General features: G+C 39.8%; 1 protein-coding gene across 1 annotated transcript in view; it reads right to left on the bottom strand.

The window, feature by feature from the left end:
- Positions 1 to 25,196, bottom strand: part of itga1 (integrin, alpha 1) — a 91,378-nt gene that overhangs the window by 47,955 nt on the left and 18,227 nt on the right. The window contains exon 2 of the mRNA XM_049469001.1: positions 4,270 to 4,390. Coding sequence (XP_049324958.1) covers positions 4,270 to 4,390 — 121 coding nt within the window. The remainder of the gene's footprint in view (positions 1 to 4,269; positions 4,391 to 25,196) is intronic.

Below are 25,196 nucleotides of genomic sequence, written 5' to 3'. Positions count from 1 at the left end.
AGTAATTAAGTTTAAAAATAAGTGGAAATTATTCAGTAGCAAAGCACAATCTTGTATGAGGTAAAAAAAAAAATAACATGGATATTTTATGTGATTTAATCAGGTTTGAGTGAAATGTGCTTTTGGTCATCTACTTCTGTTCCAATTGCAACGCCGTCCACCAATTTTCCCACCAATCGGACAGATTTTTCAGCAGATTTCCTCTAAAAAGCCCAGCATCTTCAAAGTGAAGCCACTACAGGTCTGGCTGTAGTATTGTATGTAGCTCCACCCATCCCAATATGTTTCAAAGACAAGACTTTTCTGTATCGGAAATATAAAGACCCTGGACTTTCCATCCGTCCATCCGTCCATCCATCCATCCATTGTCAATATCCAATTCATCCATCAGGGTCGCGGGCAGCATCCCAACCGGCATCAAGCAGAAGGCAGTATACACACTGGACAGGTCGCCAATCGACCCTGGAATATATGACCATGACCTCTGGGAACTTTTGCTATTCCTTTCCTGGGGCAATCCTGATGAGAGCCAGTTTCATCATTATAATGTTTTTGATGGTCTTTGAGGTGACTGCACTTCTTTTTTCTTTATTAAGTTAAGTAGTTTTTGCCAAAATATGGATTAGAACATTACTCTACATAACTCTACCTCTTCACAACTTCACAGCTGATGCTCTCGAACACCTAATTAAGAGGAAAGAAATTCTAGTAATTAACTCTTAATGAGTTCAGCACAGCTGTTAACTGAAAGTGGGCTAAACCTGGTCTTACCTAACTGTGCTAAAAACCATATCTGAACCATTCCCATGGTTCCCCCTGGTGAGCTTTTGTTTACATTCCTCACCTGTCTCTCTGTCACGCTCGGCGTGACTTTAGTTTCCGTCCGTTCTCGCTTTTCCACCCGTTCTCGGGCTCCCTATCTCCTTATAAGGTTGTGTCCCAATTCACTAGCCGGGACAGTGGTAGTTTATTGGACCGCGACCCTGACGACACAGGTTCAATCCCACATAAGGGGCAGTGTGTTTATTTATTTATTTATATTTTCCTTTCTTCTTGGGTTCACCTGCTTCGAGATCAACTGTTCTGCAATTGGGTTCAACAACCCTCTGGGCTGGAGAGATACTAGTCTGTAGATCTCCATCCCATTATACATTGTTTGTTTTTTTGGCCCTCCACGTAATGGCTTGATTAATTGCTGACCCCTGACTTAAAGGATCTACTGTAATGTCTGAAGGAGGTCCAGATACTAGAGAACCCCTTCAGGGAAGACTTGATTGACCCTGTTTAGTTCACTTTATAGGGAAAAAAGAGCTTTTGGAGATGCAACCATAAACATGAATGGATTTTCATGAAGCTAATTTTTAAATCTGTACACACAAAAATATTGAAAACTGAGCTCACTAGGAACATCTCCAGAACCCCTGAGGAATCTATACCTGCACGAATCAGGGTTGTTTTGGTGGACAGACAAGGGTGTACACTATATTAGGCACCGGTTAATTTCAGTGTGTTTATTTGTGTGTGAATTAAGAGAAGTGAAGAGTCGGTATGTAGTTGGACGAGGTAAAAACAGAGTTATATAGTCATTTATACAGAAGCAGGAAGGAACTAGCAGTCTGGTAACATTTCTCACTTCTGCTCAGGATGACTGAGATGATGACAAACCTTTTTCAGAATCATTTATCAAACGCTGTACTTCAGCGATGCAGAGTCCCACAAGCCCTGTGCTCTAGAGTTACCCAATTATGCATTTAGACCAGTTACATACTTACAGTTATAGACCAGCAGTTATAGACTTGCAGGTCTAGACCCGCAGTCATAGACCTACAGTTCTAGTCCTGCAGTTATAGACCTGTAGTTATAGACCTCCAGTTTTAAACCTGTAGTTATAGACTAGCAGTTATAGTCCATCAGTTATAGACCTGCAGTTTTAGACCTGCATTTAAAAACCTGCAGTTTTAGCGCATCAGTTACCCAATTATGCATTTAGACCATCAGTTATATACTTACAGTTATAGACCAGCAGTTATAGACATTCAGTTCTAGACCTGCAGTTATAGACCCGCAGTTATAGAACTACAGTTATAGATCTGCAGTTATAGACCCACAGTTATAGACCTATAGTTCTAGTCCTGCAGTTACAGACCCACAGTTATAGACCTATAGTTCTAGTCCTGCAGTTATAGACCTGTAGTTATAGACCTCCAGATATAAACCTGTAGTTATAGACCTGCAGTTTTAGATCTGCAGTTAAAAACCTGTAGTTATAGACCATCAGTTATAGACCAGCAGTTTTAGACCTGCAGTTCTAGACCAGCAGTTACAGACCTGCAGTTATATACCTGCAGTTATAGACTTGCAGTTTTAGATCTACAGCTATAGACCAGCAAATATAGACTTGCTGTTATAGATCTACACTTATACACCAGCAGAAACAGACTTGCAGTTATAGACCTGCAGTTATAGTTCAGCAGTGATAGACCAGCAGTTATAGACCAGCAGGTATATATCTGCAGCTTTAGACCTCCAGTTATAGATTTGCAGTTATATACCTGCAGTTACAGACTTGCAGATATAGATCTACAGTTATAGACCAGCAAATATAGACCAGCAGTTTTAGACCTGCAGTTATAGACCAGCAGTTTTAGACCAGCAGTTTTAGACCATCAGTTCTAGACCAGCAGTTACAGACCTGCAGTTTTAGACCATCAGATGTAGACCAGCAGATATAGACCAGCAGTTATAGATCAGCAAATATAGACTTGCTGTTATAGACCTACACTTATACACCAGCAGAAACAGATTTGCAGTTATAGACCTGCAGTTATAGTTCAGCAGCTAAAGACCTGCAGTTCTACACCTACAGTTATAGATCTGCAGGTATATATCTGCAGTTTTAGACCTCCAGTTATAGATATGCAGTTATAGACCTGCAGTTCCAATGTTGATTCTCAATTGTTTTAGCCAAATCTATAAGGTATATAACTGCTGGTCTAGAACTGCTGGTCTAGAACTGCTGATCTAGAACTGCTGATCTAGAACTGCTGATCTAGAACTGCTGATCTAGAACTGCTGATCTAGAACTGCGGTTGGTTAACAGGCTCTGCAAACGGATGCATCTGATCTCCTGTGGCGCTGTTGGTGGTCTGGACTTTATAACCCACAGGAGTGAATCTCCTCCTCAGGAACACCTCCGTTTTATTGGTGTATTACTGGCTGGGGTTCAGTTGTAACTTGGGAGGAAAGGAGGTGACACGGATGGATGCAAATGAGAGTTATTTTATTGGTGGCTGTAAAGAGATTCCAACAAAGCCTTCATAGACCTGCAGGGAGCTGTTAAAACCCACACTGATAGTGCTATAAACAAAACACAGGTGGGGAAACTAATGATTGGGCGGGGCTAGAGCAGAGATAAGAAGCAAACCATAGATATTGGGTGCATAAAATTTTACAATGTTTGGTTAATAGAACAAGGTTTTCTGAATGTTTTTAGACCGTTTAATGTGCCAGTCTGTTAAGAATCAGAAAGTTCTGTACAGGGTTCTATGTTAGGCCCACATATGGATAGCATATGGTCAGTAATGGAACCAGGAAGGCTTAAAATAAGAGACCACTTAAAATGTTGAGTTTCTTTGATTTTACCAATTTGAAAACCTCTGGAATATAATCAAGAGGAAGACAGATGATCACAAACCATCAAACCAAGCTGAACTGCTTGGATTTTTGCACCAGGAGTGTAAAGCATAAAGTTATCCAAAAGCAGTGTGTAAGACTGGTGGAGGATAACATGATGCCAAGATGCATGAAAACTGTGATTAAAAACCAGGGTTATTCCACCAAATATTGATTTCTGAACTCCTAAAACTTCAATGTTCATTTTACTCAAAGATAAACCTATAAATAGCAAAATCAGAGAAACTGATTCAGAAACTGAAGTGCTCTTTTAATTCTTTCCAGAGCTATATGTTCCTTGGCTGGGCTAAACACTGCACTATATGGGGTCTTGATAAGACCCATTTGAGATTAACGTGGGCTTAAATGATGAAATGGGTCCAATTGGGTCCAATGGGTCCACAAGTACAAACCCACTCAGAGCCTATGGTGTCCACCTGGAACCCACCGAATAAGCCCGTGTTCCACCCATTGGACCCAACATTAGCCTGTTGGCCTGGATATAGTCTACATCCTACAATATTAGTATATAGTACATATATAGTACACAGTTGGGAACTTGGGGTACAGCCATAGGTTCCAACCTATATAACTCACCATTTTCCTTCACTGTTCTCGAACTGCTGCACGGTGTAGCCGAACATGTCCTCCACCGGGCCGCTGAAGGACATCCCGTTCTTCTCGTCCACGTTGAAGAACGACAGACATGGCAGCAGCACTGTAGCACAAAAGAAAAAACAGAGTAAAATTAACTTCACATTTTGATCTAATTCACTCTACTGATAAAAAACATCAAAAAAAGGAACATAAATTAGCATTAAAGCACCTGTTCTCTGCATTCTGCATGTCAATCTTCTGCTTTTTAGTGCAAGAACATGGCTCAAATTAGTGCAAATTATTGCAAAATTAGTGTAAAGAGTTTAGAGCAACGTTTTCATCAAATGCAGCCACTGAAACACTCCTTGTAACTTCAGTGGGAATGGGTGAGGCTAACCTGTTGTACTTGGATGGGGAAACAAGAAAACTGAGAGTGTTTAACCATTCATTTATCCATCCATCCATCCATCTATTACAGAGCTAAATTTAACACTGTTCAGTTGATGTATGGTCTCCTTGCAACAGTGTTAAAACAACTCTAGCAAAATAGTTTTTATTATACAGTTAATTCAATATGGAGTCATATATTCACTCTATAGGCCCTATTTTAGTGATCAATAGACGAGCCGCCATCCCTGCAGCTTGATTTAGGGCGTGTCAGTGTGTCTTTGCTATCGTAACAGCGGGAAAAGTACACCTTTCTTGCCTCTTAATGTTAGTTTGAGAGCATCAGTTGTAAATTGTGAAGAGGTAGTATGCAGTCACCGCAAAAACCATCAAAAACATTAAGATGAGGAAACTGGCACTCATCAGGACCATCCCAGGAAAGAAAGAGCAAGAGTTACCAGTTTAATCAACTTCTCTGATTTGAGTAAAATAAACATTATTGTTTTATTCTTTAAACTTCAGACAACATTTTTCCCAAATTCCAAATAAAAATATTGGCATTTAAAGCATTTATTTGAAGAAATGAAAAATGGCTGAAATAACATAAAAGATGAAGAGCTTTCTTTTTTCCGACCTCAAATAATGCAAAGAAAGAGGTTTATATTCATACAGTTTAAAAAGTTCAGAAATCAATATTTGGTGGAATAACCCTGATTTTTAATCACAGTTTTCATGCATCTTGGCATCATGTTCTCCTCCACCAGTCTTACACACTGCTTTTAAATAACCTCCTGGAGCAAAAAATCTAGCTCAAGCAGTTCAGTTTGGTTTGATGGCTTGTGATCATCCATCTTCCTCTTGATTATATTCCAGAGGTTTTCAATTTGTTTAAATCAAAGAAATTGATCTGAATGATCAAACGGGATGTTTTTAACAAGAGATACAAACAGGATAAACAACAAAGCAAAACTTCCACCCAACAGACAACAGCAGCACTGTGACCCGCAGCCGAATCTGGGATTCCAGTAAAGAGCAGAAAATCTACTGGTTTCAGAGGAATGTTATAGAGCTGCTGAAGCTAGTAACGGACAATGGGTTCTTCATTCAGCGCCGCCAGAGAACCGGACCCTAAATATAGAGTAAAACGGGTCATTGTGCAGAACCACAGAGAGACTCTTCATACATAAAGAGGAATTTCCATTATTATTTATTCAATTCCTGCATTTCTAAAGCAGCGCCGCACAATTTACCAACCCCCGACCCGCCCAGTCCAACCCAGTCCAGCCTAGTTCAGCCAGAACCTCAACAGAACCACTGTCTCGACTCACGGACTGGACAAAGAGCGCCTGTCCGAAACCTCCTGCCCGTCTACTGACCACACTGAACCTGTCAGTGCAGAGGAGGAGTTACAAACGCATTAAAGTTACAAAAAGACCAGAGTCCGTTTTAACCAGACCAAACATTGCTGGTGTGAAAACGCCCTTAATGTTTCCTCTAATGATAGAATGTTTTTTTCCGGTTGCATATCAGAGCACTGCTGTGTAGAGTGCAGGGAGTGAGGGGGAGAGCCAACAGAGGGAGCCGACAAACGGCAAGTTTAAGTTCATTTTCATTACTAAGCTAAAAAACTCTTCTCAGCACTTTCTGTATCATGCTCTGTACTCATAATATTGATGGGTCAGTACAGTAACAGCCTGAGCACAGTGTACAGTGTCTATAGAGACAGACTGACTGGTTTGGTTTTGATTGGGTTAATGATATTAGTTTAGAAATGATAAACTATTTATTTAATTCACATTAACACTTCAGTAGACATGCAAAGCACCAAATATTTCACTAAACTGAAAGCATTTGGCAATCTAAAAAATATTCGGTCAATATTGCAAGAAAACTGCACACTGCTGTGTACAGTGCAGAGGGTGGAGAGAGCCAACAGAGGAAGCTGACAAATGGCTGGTTTAAGTTCTTTTTTTTTTCACTTTTAACTTTTTAAACTCAAATAACCCAAACTAAAAAATAAATAAAGATTTAAGTAAGACATATCATGGTCAGTATTAGCAGGCATAAATAGCAGGCATTTGTTACTAGGACATCACTGCTAAGGTAAATGTATGATTAAGCTATCTTTCTGAGGTAAATTAAGCATTAGACTAGAATTTCCGAGATAAATGTAATATTAGAATAGCACTACTGAGGTAAATTTACAATTAAAATAGCACTGTTAAGGTAAAAATAAAAGAATGGTACTGTTGTGGTAAATGTATGATTAGAATAGCATTGTTGAGGAAAATCTATTAGTAGACTAGCTTTTTTGAGGTACATTTCATATTAGACTAGTATTGCTAAGGTAAATACAGCTCTGGAAAAAATAGTAGACCACTTAAAAATGATGAGTTTCTTAGATTTTACCAAATTGAAAATCTCTATATAATCAAGAGGAAGATGGATGATCACAAGCCATCAAACCAAACTGAACTGTAAGACTTTTTGCACCAGGAGTAAAGCAGCACAAAGTTATCCAAAAGCAGTGTGTAAGGTTGGTGGAGGAGAACATGATGCCAAGATGCAAGAAAACTACGAATAAAACAAGCTTATTCCAAAAAAAACTTGATTTCTGAACTCTTAAAGGTCACCTTCCGCGAAAATCCGATTTTTCTTGTTTTTTGTGGAATACAGTAGGTCTCTCCGAGTTGAATGTGTACACCTGCACATTAAACTGTTTTGCAGTCCCCATTGTCTGCAGGAGCTAAGCAAAGAAATCCCCCCTCCCCCCCTCCGAAAAACGGGTGAATTTTGAATTATCTTTCTGCCTACGTAGGCAGAAACTCACAGACCAGCCCACCTTGGCTCGAGAAACTCCCAGAGGCGGAGCTGAAGCGACGCAACATCACCGCTCATCAGTTAGGAGGTGGGAGGCAGTGAGCGGCAGAGCGGTGGAGGGGCGTCGCAGTGCTCCTAGCCAATCAGAGGAGAGATATTTGCATGCTGTTTGCATGTATGAATATTCATGAGCAAAGCTGGAATCCGGTCATTTTGGACACACCTCTAAAACAGTCCATTAAAAAAGAGCTATACAGAGACACCTGAGCACTTTTTTTTTTACAAAAACGGCTCACATGTCATTCATTCATACTAGAGACCACAACTAGACATTTTAAAATGAAAGAAAAAACGACGGAAGGTGACCTTTAAAACTTTATGAATATGAATTTGTTTTCTTTGCATTATTTGAGGTCTGAATGCAAAGCTCTGCATCTTTTTTGTTATTTTAGCAAATAAATGCTCTAAATGACAATATTTATGTTTGGAATTTGAGAGAATTGTTGTCATTAATTTATAGAATAAAACAACAATGTTCTTTTTACTCAAACATAAACCTATGAATAGCAAAATCAGAGAAACTGATTCAGAAACTGAAGTGAAGTGGTAAACTCTACTCACAGACTTATTAAGCTCAATATCTGCAGATAAAATGATTAATGGATGTAGAAGAACAGAGGTGTTCATAATGTTACGCTTGATCAGAGTATAGTACACTAAGTGAACTCTGCATCCCGCTGCCCTGAGTCTCACACTGCCTGCGGAGCTCGTTACAGTCATAACCTACACTTCATTAAGAGGAGATTAATGCTTATAATGTTTCGGATGTTCTGTCTCTGTGTGTGTGTGTGTGTGTGTGTGTCTCTGTGTGTCTGTGTGTGTGTGTGTGTGTGTGTGTGTGTGTGTGTGTCTCTGTGTGTCTGTGTGTGTGTGTGTGTGTGTGTGTGTGTACTCCTCAGGCTGTCTGTGTCTGTGTTTGTAGGAAAGATATTACAGAGGAAATCGTTCTCTTTATCGGGATTTAAAATCCGACTCGTCTCCCAGAGCAACACAAACCCACTTCCAGTCACATCCCAGTCAGAGACAGCCTCACGGACATATCTAATTACCATAATCCTCCTCATCATCACTATCATCACTATCATCACTATCTTCTTTCGTTTTCCCTGTTTTCAAGATTGTCATTACGGTGCTGTCTGTGCTTTTTTGGAAATTACTCTACGATGAGGGCGGCACGGTGGCGCAGTGGGTAGCACTTCCGCCTCACAGCAAGACGTCCTGGGTTCGATTCCCGGCTGGGGCGACCCGGGTCTTTCTGTGTGGAGTTTGCACGTTCTCCCCGTGTCTGCGTGGGTTTCCTCCGGGTGCTCCGGTTTCCTCCCACTGTCCAAAGACGGCACGTTAGGCTGATTGGATGTCAGATACAAATTGCCCCATAGGTGTGAGTGTGTGAGTGCCTGTGTCTGTTTGTCTGTCTGTGTCTGTCTGCCCTGCGATGGATTGGCAGCCTGTCCAGGGTGTATCCTGCCTTCTGCCCGATGCTGGCTGGGATAGGCTCCAGCACCCCCCCGCGACCCTTAATGGATAAAGCGGTTGATAATGACTTCTGACTTCTGACTCTACGATGTTTAGTCTGGGGGTGAGTCCGATACGTCATAGATTTTGTGCTGATAAATGATAATTAGCTGATAATTGATAATTAACCCTACTGGCTGAATCTCTGTGTTGAGTCAAATAAGTAAAAATTATTTATATAAGATGAAAGGTACAAGAGGAAAGAACATTAATAGCACTGCTAAGGGTAAATTTATCAGTAAAGCAGCTTTTCTGAGGGAACTTTAAGATTAGATTAGCACTGCTGAGATCAATTTACTATTACAAAAGCACTGCTGAGGAAAACTTGTTACTAGAATAGCCCTGCTGAGGTCAATTCACGATTAGAATAGCACTGCTGAGAAGAATGTATGATTATAATAGTACTAAAAAGGTCAATTAATGATTAGAATTGCACTGCTGAGGTAAATATATGATTAGAATAGCACTGCTGAGGTAAATGTATCATTAGAATTGCACTGATAAGGTAAATGTATGATTAGAATAGCACTGCTGAGGTACATCTATTATAAGAATAGCTTTTCTGAAATAGATGTATGATTAGAATAGCATTGCTAAGGTAAATGTACGATAAGAAGAGCACTGCTGAGGTACAGCTATTATAAGAGTAGCTTTTCTGAAGTAGATGTATGATTAGAATAGCATTGCTAAGGTAAATGTATGATAAAAATAGCACTGCTGAGGTACATCTATTATTAGAGTAGGTTTGCTGGGGTAAATATGATTAAAATTGCACTATTAAGGGAAATGTTCCATTAGAATAGCACTGCTGAGGTACATCTATTATTAGAGTAGCTTTTCTGAAGTAAATGTATGATTAGAACAGCACTGCTATGGTAAAGGTATGATTAGAATAGCACTGCTGAGGTACATCTATTACAAGAGTAGCTTTTCTGAAGTAGATGTATGATTAGAATAGCATTGCTAAGGTAAATGTATGATAAGAAGAGCACTGCTGAGGTACATCTATTATTAGAGTAGATTTTCTGAAGTAAATGTATGATTAGAATAGCCCTGGTAAGGTAAATGTATGATAATGATGGCACTGTTAAGGTCTGTTCATGATTAGAATAGCACTGCTAAAGTAAATATATTATTACAATCGCACTGCTGAAAAAAATGTACGATTAGAATACGACTGCTGAGGTAAATGTAGGATTAGAGTAGCACTGGTGTACATTTATATTTAAAATAGCACTACAAAGTTAAATTAATTGTTAATTAATGATTAGGATAGCATTAGGAGGTAAATGTATGAGTAGAATAGCACTGATAAGGTAAAATCATGACTAGAATTGCACAGCATTAGCTGTTACGTTGGCACCGTGCAAACTGGTTATTTTTTATCTTCTATTACTTGTTAGCAACACTTAACACTAAACTAAAGAACCCAAACCTCAGAAATCAAACACCTCTCAGCTGATTGGCTGCATTCAGAAGAAATAAATGTGATTTTTCACCAAACTACAGCCACTATAAGCTAATTCCACTTAGGCCTTTACAGCTCCAGCTGTGGTGGGAAACATTCCTAAACCCCTCAGACATGAAGCACAGAGGACTGTTTTCCACTGACTGCAGGAACATCTCGCTTTATTAGACTTATTCCCTAAACTCATTATCCGCAGGACGAGGCCGCGCCGCAGTATAAACGAGACGCTGTGTCACGGGAATAATGACAGGACACGGAAAAGTCAACCTAATCCAGCCCAAACCGCTGAATCCAAACCGGCATGAGTTTATTTTTACTCTGATTCACGACAGCAGCAGATCTTCATCCCTTATTCAGAGAGGAACTGCAGTGTCACATGCTCGAGCAGACGCCAGGTAGCCCCGCCCAATCCCCCCCAAAAACACCCGCCATGAACCCTGTTACTCCGATACGCCAGGTAGCCCCGCCCACTCCCCGCCCAAAAACACCCGGCCTGAACCCGGTTACCCCGTTACGCCAGGTAGCCCCGCCCACTCCCCGCCCAAAAAAACCCGCCATGAACCCTGTTACCCCGATACACCAGAGGAGAACACGTTCCGCTGATTCAATATGGCCGACTGCCAACAAACCCTTTTACATTGATCAGAAACACAGAGAGGACGTCCAGACCCTCCCCCAGTCTGAGAAACACAGATCAAAACCACTTAACTCCGGCCTCGTCCTCACGACTCATCAGCCTCCCGATAAATTACCAGCGTCAGCACCGAGACGCACCACCGTAACCGTAATAACCGTAATAACGTCAGAGTAAACCCAGCTGAACTCCTGAAATCCCTCCATCACTGTCTCCTCAAATAACATCCTAATACACTCCTCTATCTGTACCATACTCACACACCGGCCACTTTATCAGAAACACCTACCCACCAGCCACTTTATTAGAAACACCTACTCACCGGCCACTTTATCAGAAATGCCTACTCACCGGGCACTTTATTAGAAACACCTACTTACCGGCCACTTTATTAGAAACACCTTCTCACTTGCCACTTTATTAGAAACACCTTCTCACTGGCAACTTTATCAGAAACACCTACTCACCACCGGCCACTTTATTAGAAACACCTACTCACCAGTCACTTTATTTGAAACACCTACTCATCAGCCACTTTATTAGAAACACCTTCTCACCGGCCACTTTATTTGAAACACCTACTCATCAGCCACTTTATTAGAAACACCTTCTCACCGGCCACTTTATTAGAAACACCTTCTCACTGGCCACTATTAGAAACACCTACTAAATACCTGTGCTCAATGGCCACTTTATTAGAAACACCTTCTGACCAGTCACTTTTTTAGAAACACCTACTCACTGGCCACTTTATTAGAAACACACCCTAATAAATTGTGCTCTCTGGCCACTTTATTGGAAACACCTTCTCACTGGCCACTTTATTAGAAACACCTACTAATTACTTGTGCTCACTGGCCACATTATTAGAAACACCTTTTCACTGGCCACTTTATTGAAAACACCTTCTCACTGGCCACTTTATTAGAAACACCTTCTTACTGGTCATTTTATTAGAAACACCTAGTTATTGCCTGTGCTTATTGGCCACATTATTAGAAACACCTACTCAATGGCCACTTCATTTGAAACACCTTCTCACTGGCCACTTTATTAGAAACACCTTCTCACTGGCCACTTTTATAGAAACACCTACTCACTGGCCATTTTATTAGAAACACCTTCTCACTGGCCACTTTATTAAAAAAATTACTAATAACATGTGCTCTCTGGCCACTTTATTAGAAACACCTACTAATAACGTGCTCACTGGCCACTTTATTAGAAACACCTAATAACTGTCCACTTTATAAGAAACACCCTTGTACTTGCCACTTCTCTGTACAACTTTTAAATAAACGTGTATTAATATTTGTATTATTTTGACAGCCCTAATAGTTGTTATCATAACTACACTAATCATGTATACTGATGTGTATCAGAAACAGCAGTATTATGACTGTACTGAAATCAGTACGGAATAAACTAATTAAGGACGGAATAAATATCCTTAGTCCACCTTAACAAACATCCGACCCATCAAAACATCCAGATTAGGACCTCAGGGTCAGTGATGTCACTCAGGAAAAAATAGCTTAGCTTAGTGTAGCTTAGTGTTGAGGCTTGGTTGGTTGATTTTGCAGTGGAGGTCTGATGTTTCCAAATGATTGCTTCGTCAGAATTTAACGAAGAAAATGACAGGAAATCAGTTAGAAACTAGTGCCAGCACCACGCGCTAACACACACGCTTCATGACTCAGTTACAGATTTCTCAACATACCACACAGCATTCTGACAGTGATTAAATATTAAATTAAAGTCATATGTCTGTCAGAAAAACACAGTAGACGAAAAGTGAGTAAAATTTACACAGAAAAATAAGAGAGTAAACAAATACGAAAGCCGCTATCTTACATGCCTTATGCCTGCATCGTTTAAATAGCAACAGTGCTTCTGAATACATCTACACTGATGGGTGTGGTGGTCTGAAAATGAGGTGTGTTAAGGTAAATGTCTGGCGTATTGCTATCTAAGCAGTGGAAAACAACAGCAGGTGCTCCACTGACTGAATACAACCTAGACAGATGCCAACAATCAGACGTTTATTGCTATCTTGGCAGAGAATTGTTAACAAACCCAACTTTGACCTCAACCATAAACAGAACACTAATTAAAATAACATTACTGTTCCCGTAAATGAGCTGCTGGAGCTCCTTCACAGAGTGAACAATCAGATCAGTTTCCTCTGCTGAGAAGTGTTGGACACGTCCAGGTAGCTGCGCTGTTAAAATAGCAATCCGCCAAAGTCAGAGCTCACCTGACTCTTAAAGGGAATGATGAGGAAGTGACACACTTCATGTCATACCCATAATAAATTAGAGAATTAGTAAATTCCTTTTGTGTTGCGTTTTCTTTGCAGCACAAGGTGTACTTTTCCCGTTGTTACGATAGCAAAAACACACTGACACACCCTAAATCAGTTTAGTACAGCTATTGTGCCTGCTAGCACTGCAACTCTAGCTCCAATCCTGCCAAGCCAGGCTGTTAGCATTACAGCTAACATAATAAGCTAAGAGGAAATAACAAATCTTAAAGAAAACACTGTGTAGAGTGCTGTTATCTGCCTGAATACAAATATAGTTTCACTGTTTATTTTAGGCACAACATTCACTTTCAGTGCACTGTGCCAATATTTCCATCCCTATTCTTACAAAATTCAGATTTCTTGTCACAGAATGTTGAAATGTTTCTCAGTATCTCTGTGGAAACATGCATCATCAGCCCAGAGTGAGTTGGAAACACATGCTGGATCTTTGCGAGGCCGTTTGAAGCTCCAGGGGTCGAGCTGGTTTGCGGTCAAGACGTTAATCTCACATCAATTCCAATTCCAGATCCATCACACACACTCCGCTAAAGCTAAAACTTATATGCTAGAAGGACAACAGTATTTGGACGCCTGCTTATTCACGGTTCATCTAAAATGAAGACTGTTAAAAAATATTTTTGCTATTTTTCTTAGGGTTTAGAGTCTGTGTGTTAGCATCACAGATGCTGTATATGTTAGCATTGCAGCTTCAGTGCTGTAGAGCTTGGCTGTTAGCATTGCTGCTAACTCAGTCAAAACACTGCTGAAGCTGACTGTTAGCATTACAGCTAACTTGTTCCAAACATGTTTCCAAGGCAACGTTCACATTACCAAGCTGAAGTGACTTAAATCTGTTTTTGTTTTTTTTTTTGCTCAATGTGGCTCAGAACTTATTTTTTTATGGCTGTGTGAACGTGCCAAAATCGATTTTTTCAATTCAGATTTAAGTCGCTGAGTCATATTTGGTCCTAAATTGGATACATATCCAATTAATGGACATGCGACATGAATGTGAACGATCAAATTATAATCAGAATTCATGCGTCTTTTTTGCGCTTTTACACATTAGCATTAGCATTATCGCTACATGCTTCTCTCTTGTACCCACAACACATCTCTTGCGGCAGCTGTGCTGCTATAGCTGCAAAAAAAAACAGCAAAAGCAAACCCCCTGGTCTTTTATCACCTCCTGGACCTGAGCATGAACTTCAGACCAGCTGTTTACTCTCCACTCCAGCAAAAGATGCTCCACATATGAGCTGCTAACAAATCTTCCTCCAGACTCTGCTCCCTTGATTTACAAATGAAATGTAAAATTTACTGATGATCAGTGATGGTTTGAAGAGACATGTCTGTCATCTGCTGGTGTTGATCCACTGTTTTTTATTATTAAGTCCAAAGTCAGTGCAGTTTTGTTTTCCCACAAAATCTTACAGCTGAGCAGAACCTTTGAGGAGATGTGGATTTCATTTCCCAGCAGGACTTGGCACACTTCCCACACTGCCAAAAGTACCAATTAGTCTTTTTTATTGGTTGTAAGCCATAATCAACAGTATTAAATAAATAAACGCTTAAAATGGATCACCTGTCATTTTAGTGTGGGAGGTTTCATGGCTAAATTGGAGCAGCCTGGTGGTCAATCTTCATTAATTGCACATTGTACCAGTAAGAGCAGAGTGTGAAGGTTCAATTAGCAGGGTAAGAGCACAGTTTTGCTCAAAATATTGCAATGCACACAACATTATGGGTGACATACCAGAGTTCAAAAGAGGACAAATTGTTGGTGCACGTCTTGCTGGCGCATCTGTGACCAAGACAGCAAGTCTTTGTGATGTATCAAGAGCCACGGTATCCAGGGTAATGTCAGCATACCACCAAGAAGGACCAACCACATCCAACAGGATTAACTGTGGACGCTGTAAGAGGAAGCTGTCTGAAAGGGATGTTCGGGTGCTTACCCGGATTCTATCCAAAACAACATAAAACCACGGCTGTTTCAACCAGAACTGTCCGTCAGAACAGTAAATTATTGTGGTCTAAAACCAGGTGTTTCAGTTTTATTTTCCAACTCCTGTATATAATTTCACATTTTTAACTGAATTACTGACATAAAGTAACTTTTCAATAATATTCTAATTTTTTAAGATGCACTAGTATATAAATCGCATTGGCTCCTCAAACTCAAATAAAGTTTTTATGATTTTTACTACAATCCAGCTGTATTTAGCACTGGAACAAGATGCTATATTCACTACTTTCCTCCTCAGGGTATGGTGTCTATACACACAGCATGGATACACATGACCCTAAAGGTCAAAACCACAATTTATTAGACACATAAACACTCTGAGCTGGGCAGGAATACGAGCGAATGATCTCTCAGGATGATCCGCTGTAATCTGAGACTGAACATCAGCAGGACTCGCCGGGATTCTGCCCATTCACCGTTCTGCATCCGGGTCTGAAGCTGCTGCTGCTGCTGCTGCTTCCAGATGTACGGTATCCTCCTAAGACCCTGAGAAAGGCATGTGCGTCCACCCACGCCATGACATAATACTCCCTACAGCTCAGCCCTGCTTTAATCACTCATATATACACAAACAGCACGCCACGCCACCGCACCATGTTTTGTTACCTCTCACATTAGGGTGGGACAATGGCTAAAAATAAGTAGAACAACATTACGTATGTGTTAAAAGTCATGTTTATTGCTGATTTGGCAACCAGCCGTATGAAGATCTAAGCCAGGGGTTTCCAAACTATTTTTGTTGGGGGCCAGAAGGAGAAATATATTGGAAGTCACAGGCCACAGACACTGCAATAAAACAAATAATGAAATATACCAATTTAAATAACGTCAACTTTTAGACTCTTTGCCCCGTTTTTCTGCGCTAGAAATGCGCACACTCTCCGCTTTTAGACTCTTTGCCCCGTTTTTCTGCGCTAGAAATGCGCACCCTCTCCGCTTTTAGACTCTTTTGCCCCGTTTTTCTGCGCTAGAAATGCGCACCGTCTCCGCTTTTAGACTCTTTGGCCCGTTTCTGACACCTAGCGTTCAAACTTTGAATCTCACATTATAAAAACCTGCTTAACAGCGGGCCAACTTTCATTCTATTTCTAAAATACCTTGCGGGCTGCTCCAAAAAAGGAAACGGGACGCAAATGGCCCGCGGGCCGTAGTTGGACACCCCTGATCTAAGCTGATACATTATAAAAAAAGCCAATTTTCTTCATTTCCTTCATTTCCTGAGTTTTCACTTGATGTCTGCTTATGATTTTCCAACACAGGCTGTTTCTAAAGCCTAAAAACATACTCAACACAAGCCAACCTCCAGCCAGTTCTCTTCAAACACATGTTCCTGCTTTATAACCTCAACAGACGGTACCATATATGTTGGGGCTGCACACTATACTGTTTAAGCATCGTTATCGTGAGGTGCACATGTGCAATAGTCACATCACAGGACTTGTGATATCACTTAATCCGCCTATTGTGTTCATTTGTCAGGAACAACAATGGTGTTCCTGGATCAGTTTGAACCGGTGCATGTTTAATTATCCAAAAGTCTGAAACCCAAAAAAATCCTTACAAGCAGTGTAAATATTTAATTACTAATCATTACTAATCCATTACTAATTATTCTATCAATATTTAGTTCAATGGTTTTCCTTACCTCTAACAGGTAATGGTTCAATTAGGAAAAATTACTCTTTTCTCATAAAAAATGTTTCACTACTTTATTACTTTTAAAAGACCAACATATAAAACAATAGTTTTACATAGCATTAAACATAACATTGCAATTTTGTTTTAGTTTTAGTTTCTGCATGGGGTGGTTGCAAATATGTGAGATAGTGTGAAAAATATTATATTTATATACTAATTATATACTATATACTATATATATATATATATATATATATATATATATATATATATATATATTATATACTATATATATATATATATATAGTATAATTATATACTAATTAAGACTGAAAAGGAGTCAACACGAGGTAACCCCATGGCCTTCATCCACATGGTTGGGCACGTGCTTTATAAACGCTCGTGTGGAAAGCTGCGCACCTCAGTCCAGCACAGTTTTGCAGTGCAGATATTTCCAGTTACAGCTGAATTCAGGCTTTTAATCCCCAAAATACGCTCTTATTTACCTTTTTAAAAAACATTTAAATGCCTGATTAAAGGGCTGATTGCTGTTGTTTTGCTCTTTTCCTCAGGTTTTGGGGGCTCTGCACTGACTAAGCTCTTAAAAGATCCATTGTTTAATATCGTGATAAATATTGTCGAAAAAGAACATTTGCAATGTAACATTTTTCCCATTTTGTGCAGCCCTAATATACTGTATGTTGTTCCATTTATTTAGCAAACAAAAACAAAAAAGAGTTAAACAAACCAGAATATAATATATTATAACAACCGGGAATTTAGGCTTTCAGTTAACAGCTGTGCTGAACTCATCAAGAGTTAATTACTTGAATTTCTTGTCTCTTAGTAAAGTGTTTGAGAGCATCAGTTGTAAAGTAGTGACGAGGTAGAGTTGGTATAGAGTAAATAGCTCTTTGTAATTCTGGTTCTAATCCAGATTATGAGAAGCAAGAACTACTCAACTAAGTAAAGAAAAATAAAAAAGAAAGCAAAGAAAATAAGAATTTTAAGTGAAGTCACCACAAAAACCATCCGAAACATTATAATGATGAAACTGGTGCTCATCAGGACTGGACTGCCCCAGGAAAAAAAGAGCAAGAGTTCCCTCTGTTGCACAGGATAAGTTCAACACAATACAGGAGTAGTTTGGTTTGTTTAACACTTTTAAGTTACTACATGATTCCTTACGTGTTCCTTCATAGTCTGAATCACTTCTCTATTCATTTACAATGTAGTGGAAAATGTGTGGAATGTGTTTCTATTGGACGCTCTATCAGCACTCCTATACCCCTACCTCACAATCTGCAGGAACTGTGTGAGAATATTGGAGCTATTATGGGATGAATTATCGCAGGAGGACCATTAGGAACCTCTACAACTCTTTCAAGCTGAGACGTCTGGCATGTTGCAGTATTACACATTGTGTTACACATTACTTCTGTATGTGTAGATCAATATATTTGACCCATACCTACTCAAGTCTAAATTTATAATCACTTACAGTTTCTCTAAATAGAATTAAAACAATCCATATACATTACTGTACATTATGGACACATCACATATGGATCCCACATGTTTAGAGACATATTGTATGAAAACACTCACCCACACTCACACTCACACCAGAGTTCACAAGAGGGAATAACATCCCACTCAGATTCCACCCTTATACACACACACACACACACACATATATATATAAACAGTGACACTCCCCAAAAAGTGCTAATCCCTCAGATTTCCCAGTACATGTCGACTTTCACTTACATATACAAACACACTCGCCCACGACAAACACACACCTCACCAAGAGACTAAATCCCACACAGAGCACACACACACACACACACACACACACAAAGATACAGCTCTGGAAAAAAATTAAGAGACCACTTCAGTTTCTGAATCAGTTTCTCTGATTTAGAGCATTTATTTGCAGAAAATGAGAAATGTCTGAAATAACAAAAAAGACGCAGAGCTTTCAGACCTCAAATAACGCAAAGAAAACAAGTTCATATTCATAAAGTTTTAGGAGTTCAGAAATCAATATTTGGTGGAAGAACCCTGGTTTTTAATCACAGCTTTCATGCCTCTTGGCATCATGTTCTCCTCCACCAGTCTTACACACTGCTTTTGGATAACTTTATGCTGCTTCACTCCTGGTGCAAAAATTCAAGCAGTTCAGTTTGTTTTGATGGCTTGTGATCATCCATCTTCCTCTTGATTATATTTCAGAGGTTTTCAATTTGGTCAAATTGAAAAAAACTCATAACTTTTAAGTGATTTTTTTTTTCCAGAACTGTATATATGTAGTATATAAAGGTTTGGACACACCTTAAATTCAGTGTTTTTTCATTATTTTTAGATTAATACTAAACTCATCCAAACTATGAAGAAAAACATATTAAATTATTTACTAAATAATAGATTACATAGAGACAGATTTGAACATCTCTGCTGGATTTTCTCAGTCAGCTTTATGAGGTAGAGTCACCTGGAATTCAGGCTTTCAGTTAATATCTGTGCTGAACTCATCTAGAGTTAATTACTTGTGTTAATTTCTTGCTTCTTACTGTTAGTATAAGAGCATCAGTTGTAAAGTAGTGTAGAGGTAGAGTTACAGGTATACAGTGAATAACTCTATTTGAGTAATGTTCTAATCCAGATTACGAGAAACAAGAACTATTCAACTAAATAAAGAAAAGTAGAAAAAATTCTTTAAGAAAATGGCTGTAGGAAAAAATGTATCCTCAAGTGCAGTCTCATCACTGCAAAGACCATCAAAAATATTAAGATGATGAAACTGGCACTCATCAGGACCCACCCCAGGAAAGGAAGAGCAAGTGTTTCCTCTGTTGTACAGGATCAGTTCTTAAGAGTTACCAGCCTCAGAAACCACAAGTTTACAGCACCCTGACGCGCCCCATAAAAGCGCTGAACCCACACAAACAATGAAATCACATCCGCACTACAAATACAGGCGGGTTTAGTGAGGTCACTTCCTGTGTCACTATCAGAGAGAGGAGTAAGCTGTGGGTCAGACTGTGCTCTGCAGGAGGAGTGGTCAGCGATGGGCTCCAGGATCTGAGATAATAAATCACCGCCCCTCTGAAGAGTCCAGACCGCTCTGCTGGACCCAGCAGCTCCCAGCGGTACACAGTTAATGGGGGCGGGTCGGGTTTCAGGGGATCGGCCCGAGACCGGACCAACAGAACGCTGTACTGGCCGCCTGCTGAAGAAGCTGCTGAAGAAACTGCTGAAGAAACTGCTGAAGAAACTGCTAGGGATGTCCCTGATCCAAACATGTGATCGGAAATCGGGTCAGATCATGTCATTTTAAAAGAATTGAAATCGAGTGGAAAAGGATTACTGATATATATAAAATGTAACATTATGTTGTCCTTACACTATATCCATACTGTAATCACTACAGATTCATGGAAGGAGGAGAGACATATACATATGTAAATGAGTAAGAGGGGCTTCTGTGAGTGGCGAATCATTTAGACAGCAAGAGCGGTGTTTGAGATTGCAGTGGAATTAAGCAATGATAATCTCGAGGTTGGTGCTATAACATTTCATATTGTCACTGCTGTGCCAATATGACATGCTATAGCACCAACCTCAAGTTTATTATTGTGATTTTACCACAGTTCCATTATCATTGTTTATTACATTTTGAGATGTTGAGTTAAACAGGATGAGAAAATGCGATCTGTTTGGTTATAAACATTCCGCCAGTTAAAATAGTTCCATTACTGCTCTGCTTGTAGCTGCGCTGTAAGCTCTGCATTATCGGCCATTTTAGTCCAAATTGAGGAAATCTAAGAGTACTGTAAATAAACGTAAGAGCTTTACTCACCAAAATAAACAGTTTTCAGGAAAGAAATCTGTGTAGATTAAAGTCCAGCACTGGTTTAACTGAAAAAGAATGTTTTGCCTATTTTTTTTTTTTTTTACATTTTACATTCAGCTTAAAATACCCTGTATTAACTGGAAAATATTAACTTTTAATAATAACAACTCTTAACCTGGTATTGGTGGCTCATAATGTGTGTAATAATGCATATTTTTATATCGCTGGGCTTATTTATTTGTGTGGTCCACGTCTTTGCCTGCACCGCTTATTGGAGAAATGGTGTTTCTGCACTGTGTCTATTGGATATGACTTCGTATTTGGTTTGTATTTGGCTTGTACGCGCTGCATCGCTGCCAGGTTATATGTTGGGGAGTAATACATGGAGAGCTTCAGTTACAGTGCATTATCGGCTAATAATTGTCACTCATAAAACTCTCCTCTCAGCCAATCAAATTGCAGGGTCGAAACTAACTGTGGTATAATACGCATTTTAGAAAACTAATGAAAAAAAATCGTTAAAAAATAAGTTTAAAATATGTATTAAATAATTTCCTAGTAGCTCAATATTACAAATCTGATATTTGTTCCTATATATAAACTTAATTTAAAATTAATTAAGGGCCACACTCAGACACACACACACACACTGTGTTAGCAGTGCTGTTGCTAATTGTTGCTAACAGAGTTGTTCAGTGTGAATTAAAGAGAAGTTATACCACAGTTAGTTTCTAGTCTTTTAAAAATATTGTAAACTGAAGAAGATGCTAAATGTAAGGATGCTAATAAGGTGTGCCTAATAAAGTGGCCCGTTAGTGTAAGATTTTGTTAGATGCAGCCACAGTACAATAAGAAAAGACTTGTTCTGCTGGGGAGGAACCAGATCTGCTCCAGACATTATCCAGTTCACTTCCTAAAACCACAGCAGCAGCCAAAATTCCCAGATTATTCCCAGTCTGTTCCGGAGAGAGAGCAGCAGCAGATACTGGAACAGGACCAGCAGCAGGTCCCTGCTGATCATCTGATTTATGTCTTTCTAATGGAGCAGCGAGTTCCCTATAAAAACAGTATTAAACTGTGGATTAAAGCTTCAGACCAGCTTCACCAAGCATTACCAAGCTCATCTTCTAACATGATCCACCATCATGTCCAAGACAATCCATCAGCAGGACCAAACATGTCTACAATCAAGACCAAGCTTCCCTACCTCTATGACCAAACTGATGAAACCAAGCTGGTCTACCAACATGATTAAAGTAGTGCAATGTTGTGATCAGGTGGTCTACCAGTAAAACCAAGTTGGTCTACCAGTGAAACCAGATTGGTCTACCAATGAAACCAAGTTGGTCTTCCAGTAAAACCAAGTTGGTCTACCAATAAAACCAAGTTGGTCTACCAATGAAACCAGATTGGTCTAACAATGAAATCAAGTTGGTCTTCCAGTAAAACCAAGTTGGTCTTCCAGTAAAACCAAGTTGGTCTACCAATAAAACCAAGTTGGTCTACCAGTGAAACCAAGTTGGTCTTCCAGCAAAACCAAGTTGGTCTACCAGTGAAACCAAGTTGGTCTACCAGTGAAATTAAGTTGGTCTACCAGTGAAATCAAGTTGATCTTCCAGTGAAACCAAGTTGGTCTTCCAGTAGAACCAAGTTGGTCTACCAGTGAAATCAAGTTGGTCTACCAGTGAAATCAAGTTGGTCTTCCAGTGAAACTAAGTTGGTCTTCCAGTAGAACCAAGTTGGTCTACCAGTGAAATCAAGTTGGTCTACCAATGAAACCAAGTTGGTCTACCAATGAAGCCAAGTTGGTCTACCAGTGTAACCAAGTGTGCCTACCAATGAAACCAAGTTGCTCTACCAATGAAACCAAGTGGCTCTACCAATGAAACCAAGTTGGTCTACCAATGAAACCAGATTGGTCTAACAATGAAACCAAGTTGGTCTTCCAGTAAAACCAAGTTGGTCTTCCAGTAAAACCAAGTTGGTCTACCAATAAAACCAAGTTGGTCTACCAGTGAAACCAAGTTGGTCTTCCAGCAAAACCAAGTTGGTCTACCAGTGAAACCAAGTTGGTCTACCAGTGAAATTAAGTTGGTCTACCAGTGAAATCAAGTTGATCTTCCAGTGAAACCAAGTTGGTCTTCCAGTAGAACCAAGTTGGTCTACCAGTGAAATCAAGTTGGTCTACCAGTGAAATCAAGTTGGTCTTCCAGTGAAACTAAATTGGTCTTCCAGTAGAACCAAGTTGGTCTACCAGTGAAATCAAGTTGGTCTACCAATGAAACCAAGTTGGTCTACCAATGAAGCCAAGTTGGTCTACCAGTGTAACCAAGTGTGCCTACCAATGAAACCAAGTTGCTCTACCAATGAAACCAAGTTCCTCTACCAATGAAACCAAGTGGGTCTGTGAGCTAAACTATGTTGGTATACCATTGAATGTAGTCCAACATTGTGTCCAAGTTGGTCAACCAGTAAAACCAACCAAAATCAACCAACATGACCAAAGAGATCTTCCACTATATGAATCAGAGCAGTGTGACTGATGTACAGGTTTTGTGAACTGAACTGAAGCTCATGTTTGACAGGGGTTTTTGGGAGTGTATCAGACGAGGCCTGGGAAGAGAGCTTCAGAGAGGTCAAAGATCACCCTAAATATAACATCAGGCTGGGAACACTGCTGCTGCTGCTCGAGTTTGGTGGGGGGGGTTGGGGGGGGTTGGTTCTGACAGACCCTTGTTCAGCTGTGTGGTCCAAACCCACTATAGACCGGCTCCCACTGAAGTTCTGTCTGTTTATATTTGGGTTGAGGAGCAGAAACCAGGTTCTATAGGCTGTCAGGGGATTCAGCAGAACATTAACCACCACATCCACAAACCCCGCCCCCAAAAAACCCAAACCCCGCCTCATACATCCCCCAAATACTTCAGCTCCACCCCCATTCTCTTAAGGTTCAGTATAAACCTTTTAGCCATGTGGTTAATGGAAAAGAGAGGTTGGCATGTGTTGTGTGTGTATGTGTGTGTGTGTGTGTGTGTGTAAGTGTGTGTGTGTAAATGTGTGTGTCTGGAGAACAGATGATAGTACTTTGTTATACTCTGGTGGTCTAACCCTGAACACCACAAGCCAGTTATTCTCTATCGTGTGTGTGTGTGTGTGTGTGTGTATCTGTGTATCTGTGTGTGTGTGTATGTGTGTGTGTAAGTGTGTGTGTTCTCGCAAAGACCACCTCAGTCATGCTGTAAGAGAGAGAGACAGTAAAGTAGCAGCTCCGAGTGCTGCCACTATGATCGTGAGATTGCTGGTTCGAATCCTGGTCATGCAGCTTGCCATCAGCTGCCGGAGCCCCGAGAGAGCACCATTGTCCTTGCTCTCTCTGGGTGTGTAGATGGCTCTCTTTCCCCTTATCACATCACTACTTGGCTGATGTGGATCAGCAAAAGGCAAAAAAAAGAAGTAAAGTAGCAACACTTTAACTTTTACACTAAGAAGAAGGAAAGAAAAGCTGTGAGAGAAAGAGAAGTGGATGAAAGCACTAAGTAAGGGTCTCAGTGGTTAGTTAATGACTTCATAACACTTCATAAAAGAGATCATAAATATTTGGACTGGTCTCAGTATCAGTAGGGTTTAGATTAGACCCCGAAAATCCAGCCCGACCCAAGCCCAAACCCAAATTAAACCCAACATTTTTAATAAGTAGAGCATTAAAACGGAGCTTTTTAAATAAATTATCAGGCAGTCTGAATGAACGAAATCCATTCAGAAGGATGTTAATTAACATTGCAACACTGAAGAAGCATAGACCTATTATTTAAGACAAACATTTATTAAGAACCAATCTCCCCATCTACTCTAACATAATTAACTATGTCTAAAAAAATAATAAAATACTTTCAGAACAAACACTTTTTTTATTTGAAACATATAGTCTTAGTACAAAACACAAAAATAACAATAAGGCTACATGCTGCGCAATCATCAAACCCAAATAGACCAAGAACAATAACATAATTTACAATTACTCTCGTCTACTCTAATATAATTAACAATGTTTAAGAATATAAAACACTTTCTGAACAAACCATTTTTTTTTGTATTTTAAGCATACAGGCTAAGCACAGAACACAAAAAACAGCAATCATGACCATATCAGTCTAACAGCATGCTATATAATGCTAATTAACACACTCTACGAAGCCGACACGTGTGTTGTTC

The sequence above is a fragment of the Astyanax mexicanus genome, chromosome 20 (genome assembly GCF_023375975.1).
Source record: "Astyanax mexicanus isolate ESR-SI-001 chromosome 20, AstMex3_surface, whole genome shotgun sequence".
NCBI lineage: Eukaryota > Metazoa > Chordata > Actinopteri > Characiformes > Acestrorhamphidae > Astyanax > Astyanax mexicanus.
Note: the sequence above shows the minus strand (reverse complement) of the source record. Positions and strands in the feature narration are given on the sequence as shown.